General features: G+C 46.5%; 1 protein-coding gene across 1 annotated transcript; it reads left to right on the top strand.

Moving 5' to 3' along the window:
* Positions 1-600: 600 nt before the first annotated feature.
* Positions 601-15,943, top strand: MLYCD (malonyl-CoA decarboxylase). The gene is made up of 5 exons (XM_011387146.2): positions 601-1,195; positions 8,572-8,684; positions 9,685-9,841; positions 12,790-12,939; positions 14,981-15,943. Exons 1-5 carry the CDS (start codon positions 656-658, stop codon positions 15,512-15,514), a joined length of 1,494 nt encoding a protein of 497 aa, XP_011385448.1. The 5' UTR covers positions 601-655; the 3' UTR covers positions 15,515-15,943.
* The last annotated feature ends 927 nt before the right edge of the window (positions 15,944-16,870 follow it).

Genomic DNA, 16,870 nt, shown 5'->3' with positions numbered 1-16,870 from the left:
TGAACGAATGAATGAATAAGAACAAAAGAAGGAGGGACCTGTTGGGAACAAGATGCTCAGGAGAGCCCCGTTTGTGGCATCCATGAAAAGCTCTCTAGCAGGCAGCTGGAAGCTGGGTCCGGAGCTCAGAACAGAGAAGAGCTGCAACTCTGGGACTCGCTTGTATAATCAGACTCTGACAATGAATTGAGAGCACTTAGGTTACCTTGCCAGAGAACTGCCACCACGAAACTTCGTAGGCACGCCGATTCCTCCGCGCCTACTCAAACCCATTGGGAATAAGGCCCAGGAATCTGCATGCTTAACACGTTCTCCAGGTGACTTTGACGCACCCTGAGGTTGGAGAGTTCATCTCCGGGTTAAGAGGAGCGAGGCTGAGACGTTGACTTTGGGTAGCCAGGTGACAGGGGAGGGGAGTGGAGTGGAGGGGAGGGGATGAAGCCGCAGCCTGCCTCGCTGCGGTGCTGGGACCTTTGGCTGCACTTGGCCTCGGGTCGCGCTCCGCCCCGCGCTCGCCCCGCCCCAGTCCCTCCGCTCTGCCCTCTCATTGGCCTGCGCCCTGCCCTGCCCGTCTTCCGGCCTCGGGAAGTCGGAAGCCGGAAGCACAACAGTGAGGAGGCTGGCGGCGTTTGCTAGGCAGCTGTTCCCTGGAACTATGCTTGGCCTCCGATCAAGTCTGACGACGCGGTGCTTCCTCACGCTGAGGCTGCCCCTGAGGCTGCCCCGACGGCCGCCGCGGCCACCTGTAGTCCGGCTGTTAACTGTGCAGGCGGTGGTGGGTGCCATGGACGAGCTGCTTCACCGCGCGGTACCCGCGACGCCATCCTACGAGCTGCGCGAGAAGACCCCGGCGCCGGCGGAGGGCCAGTGCGCGGACTTTGTGAGATTCTACGGCGGCCTGGCCGACGCGGCCGAACGCGCCGAGCTGCTGGGCCGCCTGGCGCAGGGCTTCGGCGTGGACCACGGCCAGGTGGCAGAGCAAAGCGCCGGCGTGCTCCAACTGCGCCAGCAACCGCGGGAGGCGGCCGTGTTGCTGCAGGCCGAGGACCGGCTGCGCTACGCCCTGGTGCCGCGCTACCGCGGTCTCTTCCACCACATCAGCAAGCTGGACGGCGGCGTACGCTTCCTGGTGCAGCTGCGGGCCGACCTGCTCGAGGCGCAGGCCCTCAAGCTGGTGGAGGGGCCGCACGTCCGGGTAAGGCTCCGACCCGCGGGCAATGGGGACAGCCCAGGTCGTGCCCCCGCCTTGCGCCTAGGTCTGCGGGCCCTTGACGGTCTTCCCTGTATAGTCCTCACCTGCCGCTCAAGCCCCAAACACTCTGCCTTCCCTTCCTGAAGCCCTGCACACTTCGCCTTGAGTTGCACTCCTGAACCCCGTCCCTTCCCGACGCTTTCTGAATCCTTAGCTCCCTCTAGTTATATCTTGCTCCAGTCCTTACTGTGTTGTGCTTACTAGAAATGGCACTTGCCTACCGTTAAAGGCAACTGTCACGCCTCGTTCATGATTAGAGCGCTCCATGCCTGTTTATTATTTTAGCTGAGAAGTTTCATCTATGCAGTATATACTTGAGTGAGTACCAAACTGGGCATCAGGCAGCCTTTCTGAAAACCTGGATGGTGTCAGCAAAAATTAAATGCATACTCACGGTGTGTAAACTGTCGTCCTGTAAGAAGTCCTGTGAAACAGCACAAAGATGACTGACTAGATGATGAGATTGCCACCGTCTAGGAAGCTGGGCGCCTTCTGGTCGTCTGTGTGCTGCATAACCTCTCTGCTGCAGGGCTTTTTGCCTTCCAGAATTCAGCCCTGAAACTTGATTCTTGGTTGACTTCTTGAAGTGATCAGGTGCTTAGCACGGTGAGCTCATGTTAGATGCAAATAAATACTTCGATTTAAATAATGACTTTTTTGAAAGAGTGCCAATAGTTGAATATAGTCCTTTTGTACTATTGGTTTTAAATGTGGAGGGACCACAACTTGCTTTTAGTAAACAAATTATTTGAAAGTTTCAGGAAGTTCTGACATTCAGAATTTCATACTGAACAGTGGAACAACATGTCCTAGTTTATGTAAGAACACTGGCATGGTAGTTATAGTGTTTATTGCCTCACTCTAGATAGGTGATATGCATGTCCACTTTTACACTAAAAGAAACGTATATTGAGGTTGTATGACTTGCCCAAGAACTTAGAGCAAATAGATATGTCTTGGATCATCCGCCCAGATCCAAATCTGGGGTTCTTTGTACTACACTTCATATCCCCATCATGTTATATGAGTTATAGTGGTGTCAGAAACTATCTTTCTTAGTTACTTAGCCTTAGATGCACAGAAATTGGATGTTGTTAAAGATTAATCTCAGAGTAATGATAATGGCTGTGATTTGATTTCTCATGATAGCTGGTCGATTTACAATACTGTTACCTAGGGCCACAAACCTTCACAGACTGAGAACCCACAGTTGTTTATTGCACCAGCACCAAATTAGTCATGGAGTCTTACTATGCCGAATCGACCATGTCACTGGCTCAAGCCATCTGATTCGTGTTTCACATACTTCATGCATTTCCATCTGATTCCTCTCAAGGGAGGCTTGGGTGTAGCCTATCATCCAAGCAGGCTTTTTTTCTTCATGCAGGGACCAGTGCTCTATGACGGTCCTTCTGGAACTTGATTCTTACTGCATAGGAGGCTGGCAAATTAGGGACCAGTGCTCTATGACGGTCCTTCTGGAACTTGATTCTTACTGCATAGGAGGCTGTCTCAGAATGAAATCATCTACCCATTCACCCATCCAGCACGCAGCCATCTGGTGTTTATCTTATATGAGGCATGCTCTAGGCTCCAAGGTTGCTTGGTCCAGGAGCTTCCACTTTAGAATGGGAAGAGTTGGTAACAGGCATAGTGGGTAGTAAGTGCTTTTCATGAACTTGCTTATTTCATCCTTAGCAAGCCATAGGTAAGGGGATTAATGCTTGCTGAGGTCAAGTGCTGTGCCCAGAATACAGAGCTGGTGACGGTTGCAACTCACGTCATCAATCAACTCGATGGCTCCACGGTCACTACACAGTGACTCCTGGAGTTGACCATTTAACTAGATCTAAAATGGATTTGTTCTCTTTGAATTTGCCTTTTTCTATAAAATGGAGGACAAGAGAAAAAAAATAGTTAATTGATGGCTTTGTTTTATGTAGTTTAACAAGTCAGGAGTTTTAGTATTCTCTAGTTGTGACTGTATTTACTCTTTCCACAACTTTGTGCAAGCTTCCATCTTAGCAATCCCAGTGCCCTTCTCTCTCTAAAACCACAGGTCAGTCTTTACTCCCTTGTTGAAAAACCATCAAGCTTCACGTGCCAGAAGGATCACATTTAGTCTTTCCTTTGGTTCCTTTGATGTACATCAAACCATCCTGGACAGTATTTCCAGCCTTACTCCTCATTACTCTCACCTGTTGTCTCTAGCCAAGCCTGCTTTTGGATGCACGGTTCCTGAATCCCTGTGTGATTCCTACTTGGGAGGCTTGGTAGAATAAGAGCTGCCTCTACCCCTAGCCCATTCACTCAGCTTTTCTAACCACGCCAGTTCAAAGTGGCCTCACCTAGTTTTGAGCCTCATGGCATACGTTATTGTCTGCACCCTTCACTTGAATTTTATACAAGTGGTTAGTGTTCTCTCAATCCTCCCTTGAGAGAACACTAACCACAGAATTTAGTGTTCGAAGTATATTATTCCCCCTCCCAACCCCAAACTAGATGATCAGCTACTTGAAAATGGGGAACCTTGTCTTTAATTTCTTGCATAGCAAAATGATAAATGAAGTCTTAAGATAAACTCCTGGGTGCCCCACTATAAGACAAAGTCAGCACTCTAATCCCCACTTGTCTTGATGTCAGACTGCTCCTCTCACAGAGTTTCGAGCCTGGAAGGGAGCCCAGAGGGCTTGGAAGTTTTCTGCACAGCCAAGAAAGACATCATATCAGACATTCGGACTGCCCTTGGCAACTTTCAGTGTGTGTTGGCCCTGGGTGGTTTCTGACGTCCCTTCCAGTTTTAAATCTGCTGATTCTCTGACATATTAGTGAATGTACCCCCTCGCTCTTGCCCACACGAGAAAACTCTCGATTATCATGCAGTTGAGAAGAAACCATGGCAGTTGAAAGCTGTGACATTGAAACTTGTTGGGAGAGAGGAGCTTGCCTTGGGGGAATCCAGAGCTGCCAGGAACACCAGTTCCTCAGATGTTCAGTGTTCCCTTTTTTTTTCACCCAAGCTGTCAACACACAGGAGGGGAAAAGCGTCGCATACCTGCAGGCAAAAAGCCACATGGACTAAAGATATTTTTTGAACAAAGGATAAATAACGATAGCCTGACCTTTGCCTCCGCACTTGGACACATTGGGTTTAGAAGCCTTTTCTAGTTTTCATTATGCCTCTTCATTGCTCTACTTAAAAATTCTGCTTTTATATCTAGTGCATCTAACTGTTGGGGCTAAATCTGGTCCCTTCTCCTTTGCTCTACATAGTTATATAAAAAAAAAAAAAAAGTTAATCCCTGTCATTGAAATTATTCAGTGAATAGTTTTTTCTTGTTGTTGTTTTTTCATCCATAGAAATTGTCACTGGGATCTGATATTCTAATCTGTCACCAGAATCACTTAATGCCATCTCGATTCCCTTCTACCTCATCCTGGATTTTGCATCCAAGTTAAAGAGGCGGTACAGCTCTTTAACATTAAGTTCCTAAGAACTTTTCACTCTTAGGAACTTAATGTTAGAAACCTCCAGAAGTTTGGTACGTGCAGCTTTGGGGCAGGAGTCCCAGACCCGCAGGGGCCTGTGATGCTCTGTGATGCTGGGGGATTGGGGACTTCCCTCTGCAGTTGCCCCAGATATCAGCACCCCTTACTGTGTGCACACAGCATGTACCCTGTCACACGGGCATGCTACTCACCTGGGCCCCACTGCCCTTAGGACTAGCTAGATAAAACTCAAGTAAACACACACTAGTTTACAGGAGAGCTGCTGTTGGCTTCGGCCTGAGCATTATTATGGAATGGATTCGGTCATTGCACGCCCAGCACAGGTTTCTGTTTACTGGATCCTATAGGGTACAAAGGCACTTTAGAACAACTGGCAATGTGAAGCCAAAAAGGATGCCGATTTCAGTGACTTGCGGGACAGTGGGTGTGGTGGAAGCAGCACTGGATGGGGAGAGTAGAGGCCAGTTCCCTTCCTGTCTTTGCCATCCGCTGGTTAAAGGCATGATTTTAGGTGATCTTAGCCAAGTCACTTACCTCCCTGAGCCAACTGGCACTGCACTGAGGTGAAAGATTCAACTGGTGGTCGGTTTGCTCAAGGCCAGCCTGCTTCTCTTCTAAGAAATACCTGAGGGAGCTTTGCTAAAAATCCAGTTTACAAATGAGGGCACGGTTTGTTAAGATATTGGTCTCTGACCAAGGGTTGCGATTATCGGAAATATGAGAAGAATCGGAAGACTGACACTTCCATTTCAAATGTAGCCCAACATGAAGGCCAAAGGCAAGAGAACCGAGTGGGAGTGTATTTCTTTCCTTGGATATTTTATAGCAGACGGGGTTTCTTTTCTCTCCCATGGGGATTCTTAATCCTTTTAGATTTGAAGTTCAGGAGCAATTTCAAGACTGCCGGGAAGATACAAGTGCCACCTTGAAGAAAGTTTCTACAACCTGGCAAAGATCAAATGTCTGTGTTGTGTTTTTTGAGATAGCAGATCTGGTATGTGGATGCTGTGTGTTGACGCCTCCTGTGTAGGTGTGTATATGTGGGGGCAATTATTTGTGTGCGGGGTGTGCTTTCCGTGTGTGTGGTTTATAGGCTTTCGTTTTTCTCCAGAGACGTTCCCAAAGGCCTATTTGGGTTGAAGAGTTAGATTTCTTACAGATAAAATCCCCAGTGAGACTGAACTGAACTCATCATAGCAGAAGGTCTGAGCGCTGGTGAGCAATTTGTGGGCACTACTAGCGGGAAGCTGACATAGAAAATGGGAGGGGGTTTTGATGAGCAATTTCAATGTAGACATTTCGGTGAAATGAGAGGTGTGCAGGCCTTAACAGATGCATAGGTGGAACACGAGAGAAGGAACTAAACGTGCGTCAGACCTTGCCAGCGTCCCCACTGTCGCAGTGCCCAGCTGGCTACACAGTGGTACAACTTCTTTTGGTGGTTTGTCTTGCTTTTAAGTTAGTATAGTGGGCCTTGTTGGTTCTACTAAATTCCGTGCTTAGCTAGACCAAAAAAGAACATATTCATAGATATGTTCTGGGGGGTCAGCAGCTTGCACGAGTTGGAATTGTGCCTAAAATGTCTTAGCTTCAGCACCGTGACCCTCTCCGCTGGCTTTCAGCTCCCTTCCCCAGCTCAGGGCTTCTGAACAATGAAAAGTAACTCTTCTTCACATACCAAAAATGGGGAGGTCTTCATAGCCCATTCAGAAGAGAGCATAGGAGACGGCGTTTTCTCTCCTGAAAGATAGAGTTGAGTGACCTTCTGAACGGTGTCATCCAGGATAACTAGAATTAGCAGTACAGAAAGAACTGAGGCTTGACACGACTTTGGCATTATCACAGTATTCCCAGCAGTTGTATTTGAGTCTCAGATTGTGGATAAGTGATTGCAAAATTAATGAGCAGAAAGCATAAGTGATTTCTTTCCCTCCTGTTCTGTGTGATCCAGTAGCCTTGCTGCATGGGGTGGTTAATTCCAGCCTGAACAGCTGTCATCGTATTAGAACTAAGCAGTAGAGACTTGTCACCTTTAACCTAGTTCCCAGTTCTCGTGTACCAGCGTCACATTTTATAGCTGTCAATAGCCCAAAATAGAATGAAGAGGCTTTTAGACAGGCAGCTCTCATCAGCCAAACCATTTCTTTCATAATTAATACTGAATTAATACTGAAACTAGATAGTTCCAGCTTTTTTCTATTGCGAATATAATAGAGATGCCAGTACATCTTACATGGAACTTGGCTAATTCATTTCTAACCATTCGGAGCAGAGGTGCCTAATCCGGGGTCCATGAACCCCTGGGGGATGACTCATAGATGTGTTTCAGAGGTCTGTGAACCCCAGGAAATTGTATGCAAAATTTAATTAATGTGTTTGCATTTTTCTAGGGAGAGGGTCCCTGGTTCTTAGCACATACTCAAAAGGTTGTGAGGACCCCAAGTCATGAACCATTGTAGTCAAATGTAGTAAATAGAGTTTTATAAGGACTCATTCTGTGTTGCCTAGCAAATGACATGTCATATCCTCCTTTCCTGCTACTTCCTAATCACCATTCTTTAGCTTTTCTTCTTTTTTTCGTTTGATATCAATCTGTTAACCATCTTCCACATGAAAGGCCCTGAAGAATGCTCTGGGAACCAGAGGAATGAATCAGAAATGACCTCTGCCCTTACGGAGCTTAGGGCCAAGTGAAAGAGACTAGATATGGAATCAATAAAGACTTAGAAGGAATTGCAAAGGTCATCCGATCCACCTTATTACTGGATTCTTAAATCCTTTTTAAAACAGCTCCACCAAGTCCTTGTCGACCCTGTGCTAGATCACTTCCCATGGGAAGGTTCACGCTCTTTCGGGATGACGTCTGTGGACAGCTCTAGCGATTCAAAAGCTCTTCTTTACATTAAGTTTGATCCAGGTCTGACTGTCTGTGTCTTCCCCTAGTTGGCCCTAGATTTAGCCCCCTCTCCTCACCATGCTAGCTGTTAGGAAGCTTATTGCTGTTACGTGTTCGGTGGTGGTCAGGGTAGATTAAACTGAGATGGTTCTGCTTCTCTCCTTTCTTTATGCACCTCTTGTTCTTGCTTGAAAGGTTTCAGTCAAGTGGATTTTTGATGGTAAAGTTGACTCAAATAATTTTGGAAATAGATATAAAGTGAAGTGAAATTAGAACAATTTCATCAAGTGTAAATGAGTCGATCGCCAGATACACTATTATTTTATGTCCCACTAGGAAAGGAAAAAAAATGCTACCAGTTGACCTGCCATCATTTGCAAGTTGCATCAAGGTGACTTTAGAGATGTTAAAATAGGAAAATGCACATCTTAGAGTTGACAAAATATAGTACCTGCAGCCAGTACTTGCTTCTCTTAGGAAATAAGAAATGATGTTCTAGCATATCGAAAACTGTTCCTCAGGGGATGGGGACTTGAGCTCTGTGCTGCCTGTGTTAGCATTTCCTTTATGATGCACCATTCCTTGTTATATGAACTTTATGTTTTTATTTGCGTTCTTTACGGTGAATGAATTGGAACATATTTGATTTGGGAAACTTACTTCAAATCCAATACTCCCGTTCAGGTATCTTACAGATTGAAGTAGTAAAGTCTAAAAGGAAAGCTGAATTCAGTCTGACTTGGTTGAGATAAGAGTTCAGTGGAGCTATTTCAGAAAAGGCCATTTGGAGATTCCTCTTGCACAGTCTCCATGGGCATCACGTTTTGGTGTTTTAACTCACCGTGTTGGAGACGATGCAGAGATGGGCTTTATCTCTTTTCATTGGAAGGCTGACGCTTTCTCTTCTTTTCAGGAAATGAATGGAGTGCTGAAAGGCATGCTGTCAGAATGGTTTTCTTCAGGGTTCCTAAACCTAGAACGGGTGACCTGGCATTCGCCATGTGAAGTGCTTCAGCGAGTCAGTGAGTAAGTATTCAGACTTTCACATTCCTTGTATTTTAGCTGAAAACTAATCTCAATTCACATGTGCATTTTATTCCAAGCCTAATAAAACCCAGACACAGTATTCATAAATGTTGCGGCTGCCCTAGCAGGTGATGTTGAGATTCTGGAGGAGGAAAGGGCACAGGTAGAAACTGATCATTCTGTGGGCAAACGCAGAGTCTCATCTATGTCCTCATATTTCAAGCACAGGGGTCCTCTTTTTCCCCAGACCCCATCATCAGAGCTATATGAATTCACTGGGCCAGGTATTTCCATTAGGAATCCAAACAGCATCCGTCTCATCTAGTTGTTAAAATTTCTCCCTTGGATAAAATCTCTAAATTAACTATATTGGTGCATAATTTCAGCACGTCCAAGACACAGTGAAAGATGCAGGCTAGCATGACATGGCTTTTCTCACAAATAGGAGAAGCTCTTTCCACCTCAGGATCTTCACATTCCATGTCGTCTTAAGGAATCTGAGGTTTGGGAAATGTCCTACCAATTGGAAGTGTAACAGATTCGAGGGGCTGATAGTGCCTTCTGCCATTTCACATGCTGAAAGCAAAGTAGTGGTTGGCTGAGGTTGCCAGCCAGATGGAACCGGGAGACGTGCGTTTGCGACATTGACTTCAAACTGCGGAGATTCAAAGGAAATAAAAGACGAAATGTTCGCCGTTGAAGCATCTGGTTAGGTTTCTGCGTTAAAACCTGCTTCCCAAGGGCCTCGCAAACTAGTCTTAAGACCAGGCATTAAAAATGAGAGCACAAATTTTGTGTGTGAAATGGTCATTAATTATAGTTCCTTTCAGCCAGTGCTGTTTCACATTAAAATGATTTTCTTTGAATTTTCCCGGAGTCAATTAAAGCTATATTTAAAGGATTTATTTGACTTGAGTGAATAATATGAATGAGAATTAGCAATGGTTATTTAACTCGTAAATTGTACATTTGTCTTAGCTCTTTGTAATGTTCTCCTCAGGTCTGAGGCTGTGCATCCTATAAAAAATTGGATGGATCTGAAACGACGTGTCGGCCCTTACAGGAGATGTTACTTTTTTTCTCACTGTTCAACCCCCGAGGAGCCCCTAGTGATTTTGCATGTGGCACTGACCAGTGAGATCTCCAGCAACATGCAGGTACCTGCGGACAGTCCATTCACGACAAAGTAGGCATTCTGCAGAGTCCCTTAAGTTTTTTTAAACTTAGTTTCATCCCCTTTTTAAAAACAAATTGCTTTGGACTTTTATGGATATTCTAGTTGGCTAGGTGAAATCTCCAAATTTGTAGCTACAGAATATAGACGTGTAGTATGTAGACAGTTATGAAATGAGGAGAGCATTCATCTGGGTCTGTTGACTTTGAACCGAGACATGATTGAAGTATATCACAGAATATTTTTGTGAGGCAGAAAAGAGTTGCAAGGGGAGAAGAGATGGCAAGGCACACGGTTCAACTTTTAAGCGTTTGTTAAGTAGCTATGGGTAATTTAAAAAGACATGTGATTGAAAAATAGACTCATGCTGCGTGCCCGATACAGGCACAGAGCTCTGCCCGGTGAGTGGAGGTCACGGGAGCTGCGTTTGATAGGCCCTGCCTGCGGCCAGCTGCTTTCTCCTTCAGGAGTTGGCGAGAACGTTTGAAACATTCCTGGAGGCACAAAGCGGGGAGAAGAACCAATGCAGGGAGTGGGGCTAGCAGAACAGATCTCAGTGATGATAAAGACAGGTGAGGGGAGGCGGAGACACCTGGGTCACTGGGTTTTGCTCAGACCAGGAGGCCACAGTGGGCAGGGGTTTGGGATGGGGATAGCCTGTTCAGAAGCTGGAGAGATGATAAGAGGTCATAGGATGGGCACACTGAGTGGCCTTCCTAGGGTCATAAGGCAGAGAAATCGAGAAGGCAAATGAGCAGATGTCCTTAATCACCAGGGAGAAATCCCTTACGATTTTTGTGTTTGAAGGAGCCAGCGTGGTCTCGCACTAGAAGTTATTACCGCCTCCCCGAGGACAGTTTGGTGATACCAATTAAAATATAAAACATGCATTCCTTCGACCTAAAAATTTCACTCGGTAATTTATCCTAGAGAGATACTCAGCGTGCAGGCAGTTGCTCACTGCAGCGTTGTCTACGGTTTTGAAAGGTCGGACATGATAACCTAACTGCCCATCAGAGGAGGCATTAAGGAAATGACAGCATACACACCTGGTACATCCTCACGTGCATTGGAGTTCTGTGAACGTATTTTTATATTTTTATATTCTGTGAACTAGTTTTATATTTTTGACATGGAAAGCCAACCTTGACATACTATTGCATGAAAAATCAGGTTACAGAATAGCACGGATGGTGTGATCTTATTCATAGTATGAATAATATGAATTGCGCATTTGCTCTGTGCCCGTCAGCCACAAAGCATATTCCACGTGTTACTGCCACAGCACCCTGTGTGGTAGGTGGTATTAGTAGCATGATTGTCTTCATTTAGACATAAGAAAACTGAGGCTATGGGAAACTTCAGTGATTTGCCCACAGTGGTAGAATTAGTATGGGCGGGACCAGGATTCCAGCCCAGCCCACATCCTGGCCCTGAGGGCAGCTGCCTTCCAAGTGTGGAGAACTGAGCGCCGGGCCTATGAGAGATTGCATGTGTACACAGTTTCGTGTGTGCGCGTGTTTAAGTATATACGTACCGATAGCCAATGAGACAGACCTAGAAAGGTGTCATCAAAAGGTTAGCAGCAGGACTCAGTGTCAGGTTTTGGAGTAATTTGTGATTTCTTCTTTGTGCATTTATTTTTTGCCTCTTTGACATTATGCATATCTCATTTGCATAACCAAAGAAAGATCTGTTTCTATTTTGAAAACTTTAAAAAAAGATTTGCTGGCAATTTTTGAATAAGGAACCACAGAGTAACCTACAGACTTTTTTAAAAAACAAGAGATAATTTACCAAGATGGAGACGAAGAATGATTGGAAATGAGCTCTGTTCTTTGACCCAAAGTTCTTCCTCCAGAGTACAGGTGTAGGAGAGAGGGCCTGGCGTGGACCCCAGGAGGTGTCACAGCCTGTTTCACCATCTACCTCACTTTTCTATAGCAGCAGTTCTTAACTTTTGGGGAGTCACAGAAAAGACCTTTTGAGTATCTGAAGGGGATGAAAGCTGAGGACATTGTCCCCAGGGGGGATATGCGCAGACCCGCACATCCCATACACAATTTTAGAAAGTTTGTGGACTCCCAGACCTCTTCATGGCTCTGGGCCAAACATCCCAACTTTAAGAATCAAACGTAGCTGGTGGAAGTTAGAGTAGTTTAAATGTTTTCTTCAGAAGCAAGCTGGTGTGCTTGCATCAAAGCGAACTGAAAGGCAACCGCCTGCTAATCCACTGTTGTCAAGTGACCCACAGAGTATTAAGGTTCAGAAACTCCCGCAGTCAAAACTCGGCACTAATAAAACCAGACTTGTCTAAGGGACTTGCCAGTACAAGTCATATCGTAGGTTGCTTTGTGTATGTGTCTGTGTGGATGTGTGTTTTCACTGAGGGAAAACAAGAATGGGACACATAATCAAAAGGGTGCATGGAAAAGTCAGGAAAAGGTGAATTTCCTAAAAGAAACATTATACAGGACTCACTAGCCTATTGAGAAATCTAAACACTACGGTTCAGAGAAAAGGCCTTGACAGAAAAGCTGCAGAAAGTGGAGCCATGTCGCCATGTGGCCTAGACGACAGAGCCTCAAGTTATTTTCTGGGGAGGAGATTAATCAAGTTTCAGTGTGCACAAAAGCCTGAAAAAGACAAAAGGGGCATAAATTGCTATTCAACAAAGTTTGCACAGGAATTGCAAAGAGATGGAACACTGTGAGCGAGCGACCCGGGGAAGGTGTGCAGCGGCCACCTTCAGAGAGGTTTCAGAACGGAACAGACCGTGTTTACTCTTCACGGCCCAGTCCTTGAATAGTGGGGACACCGAGGTCTCTGTCAGCCCCCATCCTGGGAGGATTTCTCATGCCCTGAAGTAAAGCGAGATGCTGAGCGTGAGGGAGTTCAAGCCCACTCACCACTGTCATTCATGTTTTCCAGGCGATAATGAAGGAGTGTCCTCCGTCGGAAACGGAGGAAAAGAACAAAATCGCCGCCGCCATCTTCTATTCCCTCAGTCTGGCCCAGCAAGGACTGCAGGGGGTGGAACTGGGGTCCTTTCTCATAAAGCGAGTGGTGAAGGAGCTGCAGGTGAGCGAGGCACCGTCCTAGGACTGTCGTGGCAGAGTCCCCTCTTACCTTGCTGCAGGGTGGTCGGGCCCTAGGTCTTAGGATCGGTGATGGGCAAGAGGTGAAGACAGGATCCACGGGGAGGGAGGAGCGGGCAGAAGAGTGCCAGGGGCACTCCCCAGGAACCCTAAAGCCCCTCGAGGGATGGAAATAGTTGGCCACCAATGCAGACGTGATCCGAGAAGATCAGCTTCTGTGGTTCTAACTTGCATGTCTCGTTGCAGCCCAGGAGGAGTGCCACCTTTCACTCTCACATGTCCCAATTCGAATTACACATTTCGTGGTCATTCTATCCACACCTGATTGTCCCCCACCCACCCTCGCCTCCGTGCTCCAGGCCTCTGGCCCCTGACACTTCATTGGCTTGGGCTTTCCCATCACTTGAGGAAGTGTCGAGATTAGACCCGGCAGCTTGAAAAAGACTGGCTTATATATATATATATTCCTTCTCTTTTTTGCCCTGGGAAGAACACTTCAACGATCCTACAACAGCAATGCTCAGGCTCACTCTGGGTCTAGGCTTTTCAAAACTATCTCATAAGGGGCTTGAGTAAGCTAAGAGTAGAATCAAATTCTGAGGTAAAATAATTCGATTGTTAATAATTGGCTCTGAGAGCGGTGGTCTCCGCTTTGGGTGGTTTCAACACAGCTGTAGCAGAAGTTCTTCCTTAGAGAATGACAGAATGGAATTAAAATATTTACCTGCTTCATATTAAATTCATAATCAACTTCAAATTTGAGAAGTCGGGATTCAGTTGGATATCACCTTCATTAGAATCACTCTCTGCCACTTTTCCCCAGAGGTGATAAGAAGCCACATCTAATTAATATCCTTTTTCCTTCTTTGCTGAAGGTGTAAATGAATGGGGCAGGAGGAGGGGGACTACAAGGGTAAGAAGGGCGATCAAAGGGGAGCAGAATCCAGGGTTCTGGGTAACACACCCATAGGTTCTGTTTCTGAATCAGTCAGAGTTGGCCCATCAGCCCAGTAGCATCCTGACAGTTGGCCGCTCATCTGCCACTAGCTGAGAGCCAGAAAGTCATCAGAATCTCGAAGGAAGCGTAGTCCTCCTGCACAAAAGTATTTATGGGGTCTATAAAAGCAAACACTAAGAGCCACTTTAAATGCCCAACGAAGAGAATGTAGTTAGGGAAATCATGGTATCATATCGTCTTTTGACATTATTCTGTTGTTAAAGTTATGTTTTGAATTTTAATGATAACGAGAAAAGCTCATGATATAAGTTCATAAAGCAGGATTAAAATGAATGTCCCACCCATGTAAAAATTGCCTAGAGAAAGACCAGAAGGAGTTGTACTTTATCAGACTATTGAGCGTCGCTATCTCAGAGTAGTTAAGTATGGTGGATTACATTTATCATCAGAAAACGTTGGATTTTTTAAATGATCATTGAGATCTCTGTGTAATTGGAAGGGTAATGATTGATCCATATTGTCTGATGTGGAGAAAGACCCATCGCCTCCCCCTTCTACCCTATCCCTTGCATCCACTGTGGTGTAGCTGGGCAATTATTTCATTCAGCAGTCATTAGGTACTAGAGTGCCCAGTACTGAACTAGATTCTGCGGCTGCAAAAAAGTCCATGGGAGGGGCATGGTGTGCCAGAATGACAAGATCTGTGGTCAGAAGACCACATACCAAGTCCCACTTCACAGCAGCCCAGCTCTGATTTCAGGCAAGTCTCCCAACTTTGCTACCAAATCAATGGTGCAGACAGAGACACCACCATAAAAGCTTGCCTTGGGAACTCAAGATGGCCTCCGAGGCCTGGCACACATCAAATTCTTCATAAATATTCCTTGACAAGAGAAAATTAGTGTACGTCCAATATCATTTTGTAAACTGTATAGTAGCATACAGAGGCTAATGATGCAGAAGTGATAAATGGAGAGGTGTTTCTGTAAGGTGACACACCTGCTGAACTCCCTTTGTGTGTGTGTTTTCTCCACCTTCCTTTCCCCACCCCAACCATGCCTTACAGAAAGAGTTTCCTCACGTTGGGACATTTTCAAGCCTGTCTCCTATACCTGGATTCACCAAATGGCTTCTGGGGCTCCTGAAATCGCAAGCGAAGGAGCACGGGAGGAATGAACTATTCACAGATTCTGAAAGCAAAGAAATCTCAGAGATCACAGGCGGTCCCGTGAATGAGACCCTCGAGGTCATTCTCAGCAGCAACGAATGGATAAAGTCTGAAACGCTGGTCAGGGTGCTGCAGGCCCCCCTGATGAGGCTCTGTGCCTGGTACCTGTACGGAGAGAAACACCGGGGCTACGCCCTGAACCCCGTGACACACTTCCACCTGCAAAATGGGGCTGTGATGTGGCGCATCAACTGGATGGCCGATGTCAGCCTCAAGGGCATCACTGGCTCATGTGGCCTGATGGTCAACTACCGATACTTCCTGGAGGAACTGGCCACCAACAGCACCAGCTACCTCAGCTCAAAGAACATCAAAGCTTCCGAGCAGGTCCTCAGCCTGGTGGCCCAGTTCCAGAAGAACAGCAAACTTTAAACCTTTCCTAAAGCAGATGTCCCCAGCTCAGAAAAGGATGATTTTCTGGAAGAGTCAGGGGGTTATGTATCAAAAGGAGCTCTTTTAGTAAAGCAAAGTTTCACTGTGTCCTCTCACCCGCAGTAGGGTCACACTGGGAAGCGGGACTTTGACCTTCACTGCAGGAGGAAAGTTACAGTACCTGAGTGCAAGGCACTGTGGGTAAAGCTGGACATGGCTGGGAGGAGACGCCGTGCTCTCTCCAGGAGAACCTGCCGTTGCCTTTGGCCTGGCTTCCTGCCCACGGTGGGTGCCATGGCACCTCCATCTTCAGCAAGCCCTGGAGCCTCTGCTAGGTGCTGTCCCAGGTGGACCAGACAGCCTCATGAGGACCTGGGCAGACGGCCCAGGTGAGAACAGATTTTCCTTTGCGCTTAGAACATAATCCAGTGATGGTGGCTTTAGCCATCACTCTCCACTCGTTGCAGAGGGATAGAGGGCTATGCTACATTTTACTAGTTGTGTTTCAGAGAACACAAATGTACGAAAAGGTTCACGATTTTGCACAAAGTTTATTAAGTTAAATCACTGAACACAAAAGGTGTTGCTGCTTAGGGCTTCGATTTGATTATAGACTAAATTTTCAGTGATTCAAGTTCATAATGAACATAACGGTAAAGAACAAGTTTGTTCTGTAAAGCATTAAAAACATGGTTATTTCAGATCATGTGGTGGTCGTTTTTGAGATCCGAGACCCTATATGCTGGAATCAGCTCTGAAATGTCAACTGCGCGTTTGGTGCCCAGCCAGCCTGTTGGCGTGTTCGGGTGCTCTGTGGAGAGGGCCTGGAGCATGAGGCGTGAGCACTAGGCGACGGGAGAAGCGGCGCCGCGGTCGTGGCGGGGAGGAGGGCGGGCACGCGTGTCTGTGTCTGTGCTCGCCGTGTTTGTGCTGTTCTCAGGCAGACAGGTCGCCTTGCCTTCCTTGCTTTTTGTCTTCCAGGCCCGTCCCCTGGTCCTGGTCCTTCTCTGTTGTCTTCTGCATGTGACTTGTTGCCTGGTAACAGTCAGCATGGTGGTCACACTAGGACTTCTGCTTTTCCCGAATCCTGGTGGAAGAGGTCTCGTGCTCTTGTGCAACACTCTGAGCTCATTCTGGAAGCCCATGGCTCCAGAGTTACTTGCTGGCCCGTGATCAGCCATCACGGCATCCGGTTAGGCTCCCTTTTAAGGACAGAATTCCTCATGGTGGGTGGTGGGGACTGCCAGTGTCCCAGTCCCTCAGGTGTCTATTACCCCACTGCTGTGCCAGGCCCCCTACTTGTGCTAGTCACCTCCCAGGCAACTGCTCTGTGGCCAGCATGCTCTAGAAAAGAGT

The sequence above is a fragment of the Pteropus vampyrus genome, unplaced genomic scaffold (genome assembly GCF_000151845.1).
Source record: "Pteropus vampyrus isolate Shadow unplaced genomic scaffold, Pvam_2.0 Scaffold1000000250, whole genome shotgun sequence".
Classification (NCBI taxonomy): domain Eukaryota; kingdom Metazoa; phylum Chordata; class Mammalia; order Chiroptera; family Pteropodidae; genus Pteropus; species Pteropus vampyrus.
Note: the sequence above shows the minus strand (reverse complement) of the source record. Positions and strands in the feature narration are given on the sequence as shown.

Bases quoted from the DNA above. Each gene is read 5' to 3' on its own strand.
- MLYCD (XM_011387146.2), top strand. From the start codon at position 656: ATGCTTGGCCTCCGATCAAGTCTGACGACGCGGTGCTTCCTCACGCTG. The intron at 8,685-9,684 runs GTAAGTATTCAG...TGTTCTCCTCAG, and splicing joins GTGCTTCAGCGAGTCAGTGA to GTCTGAGGCTGTGCATCCTA. The intron at 9,842-12,789 runs GTACCTGCGGAC...CATGTTTTCCAG, and splicing joins AGATCTCCAGCAACATGCAG to GCGATAATGAAGGAGTGTCC.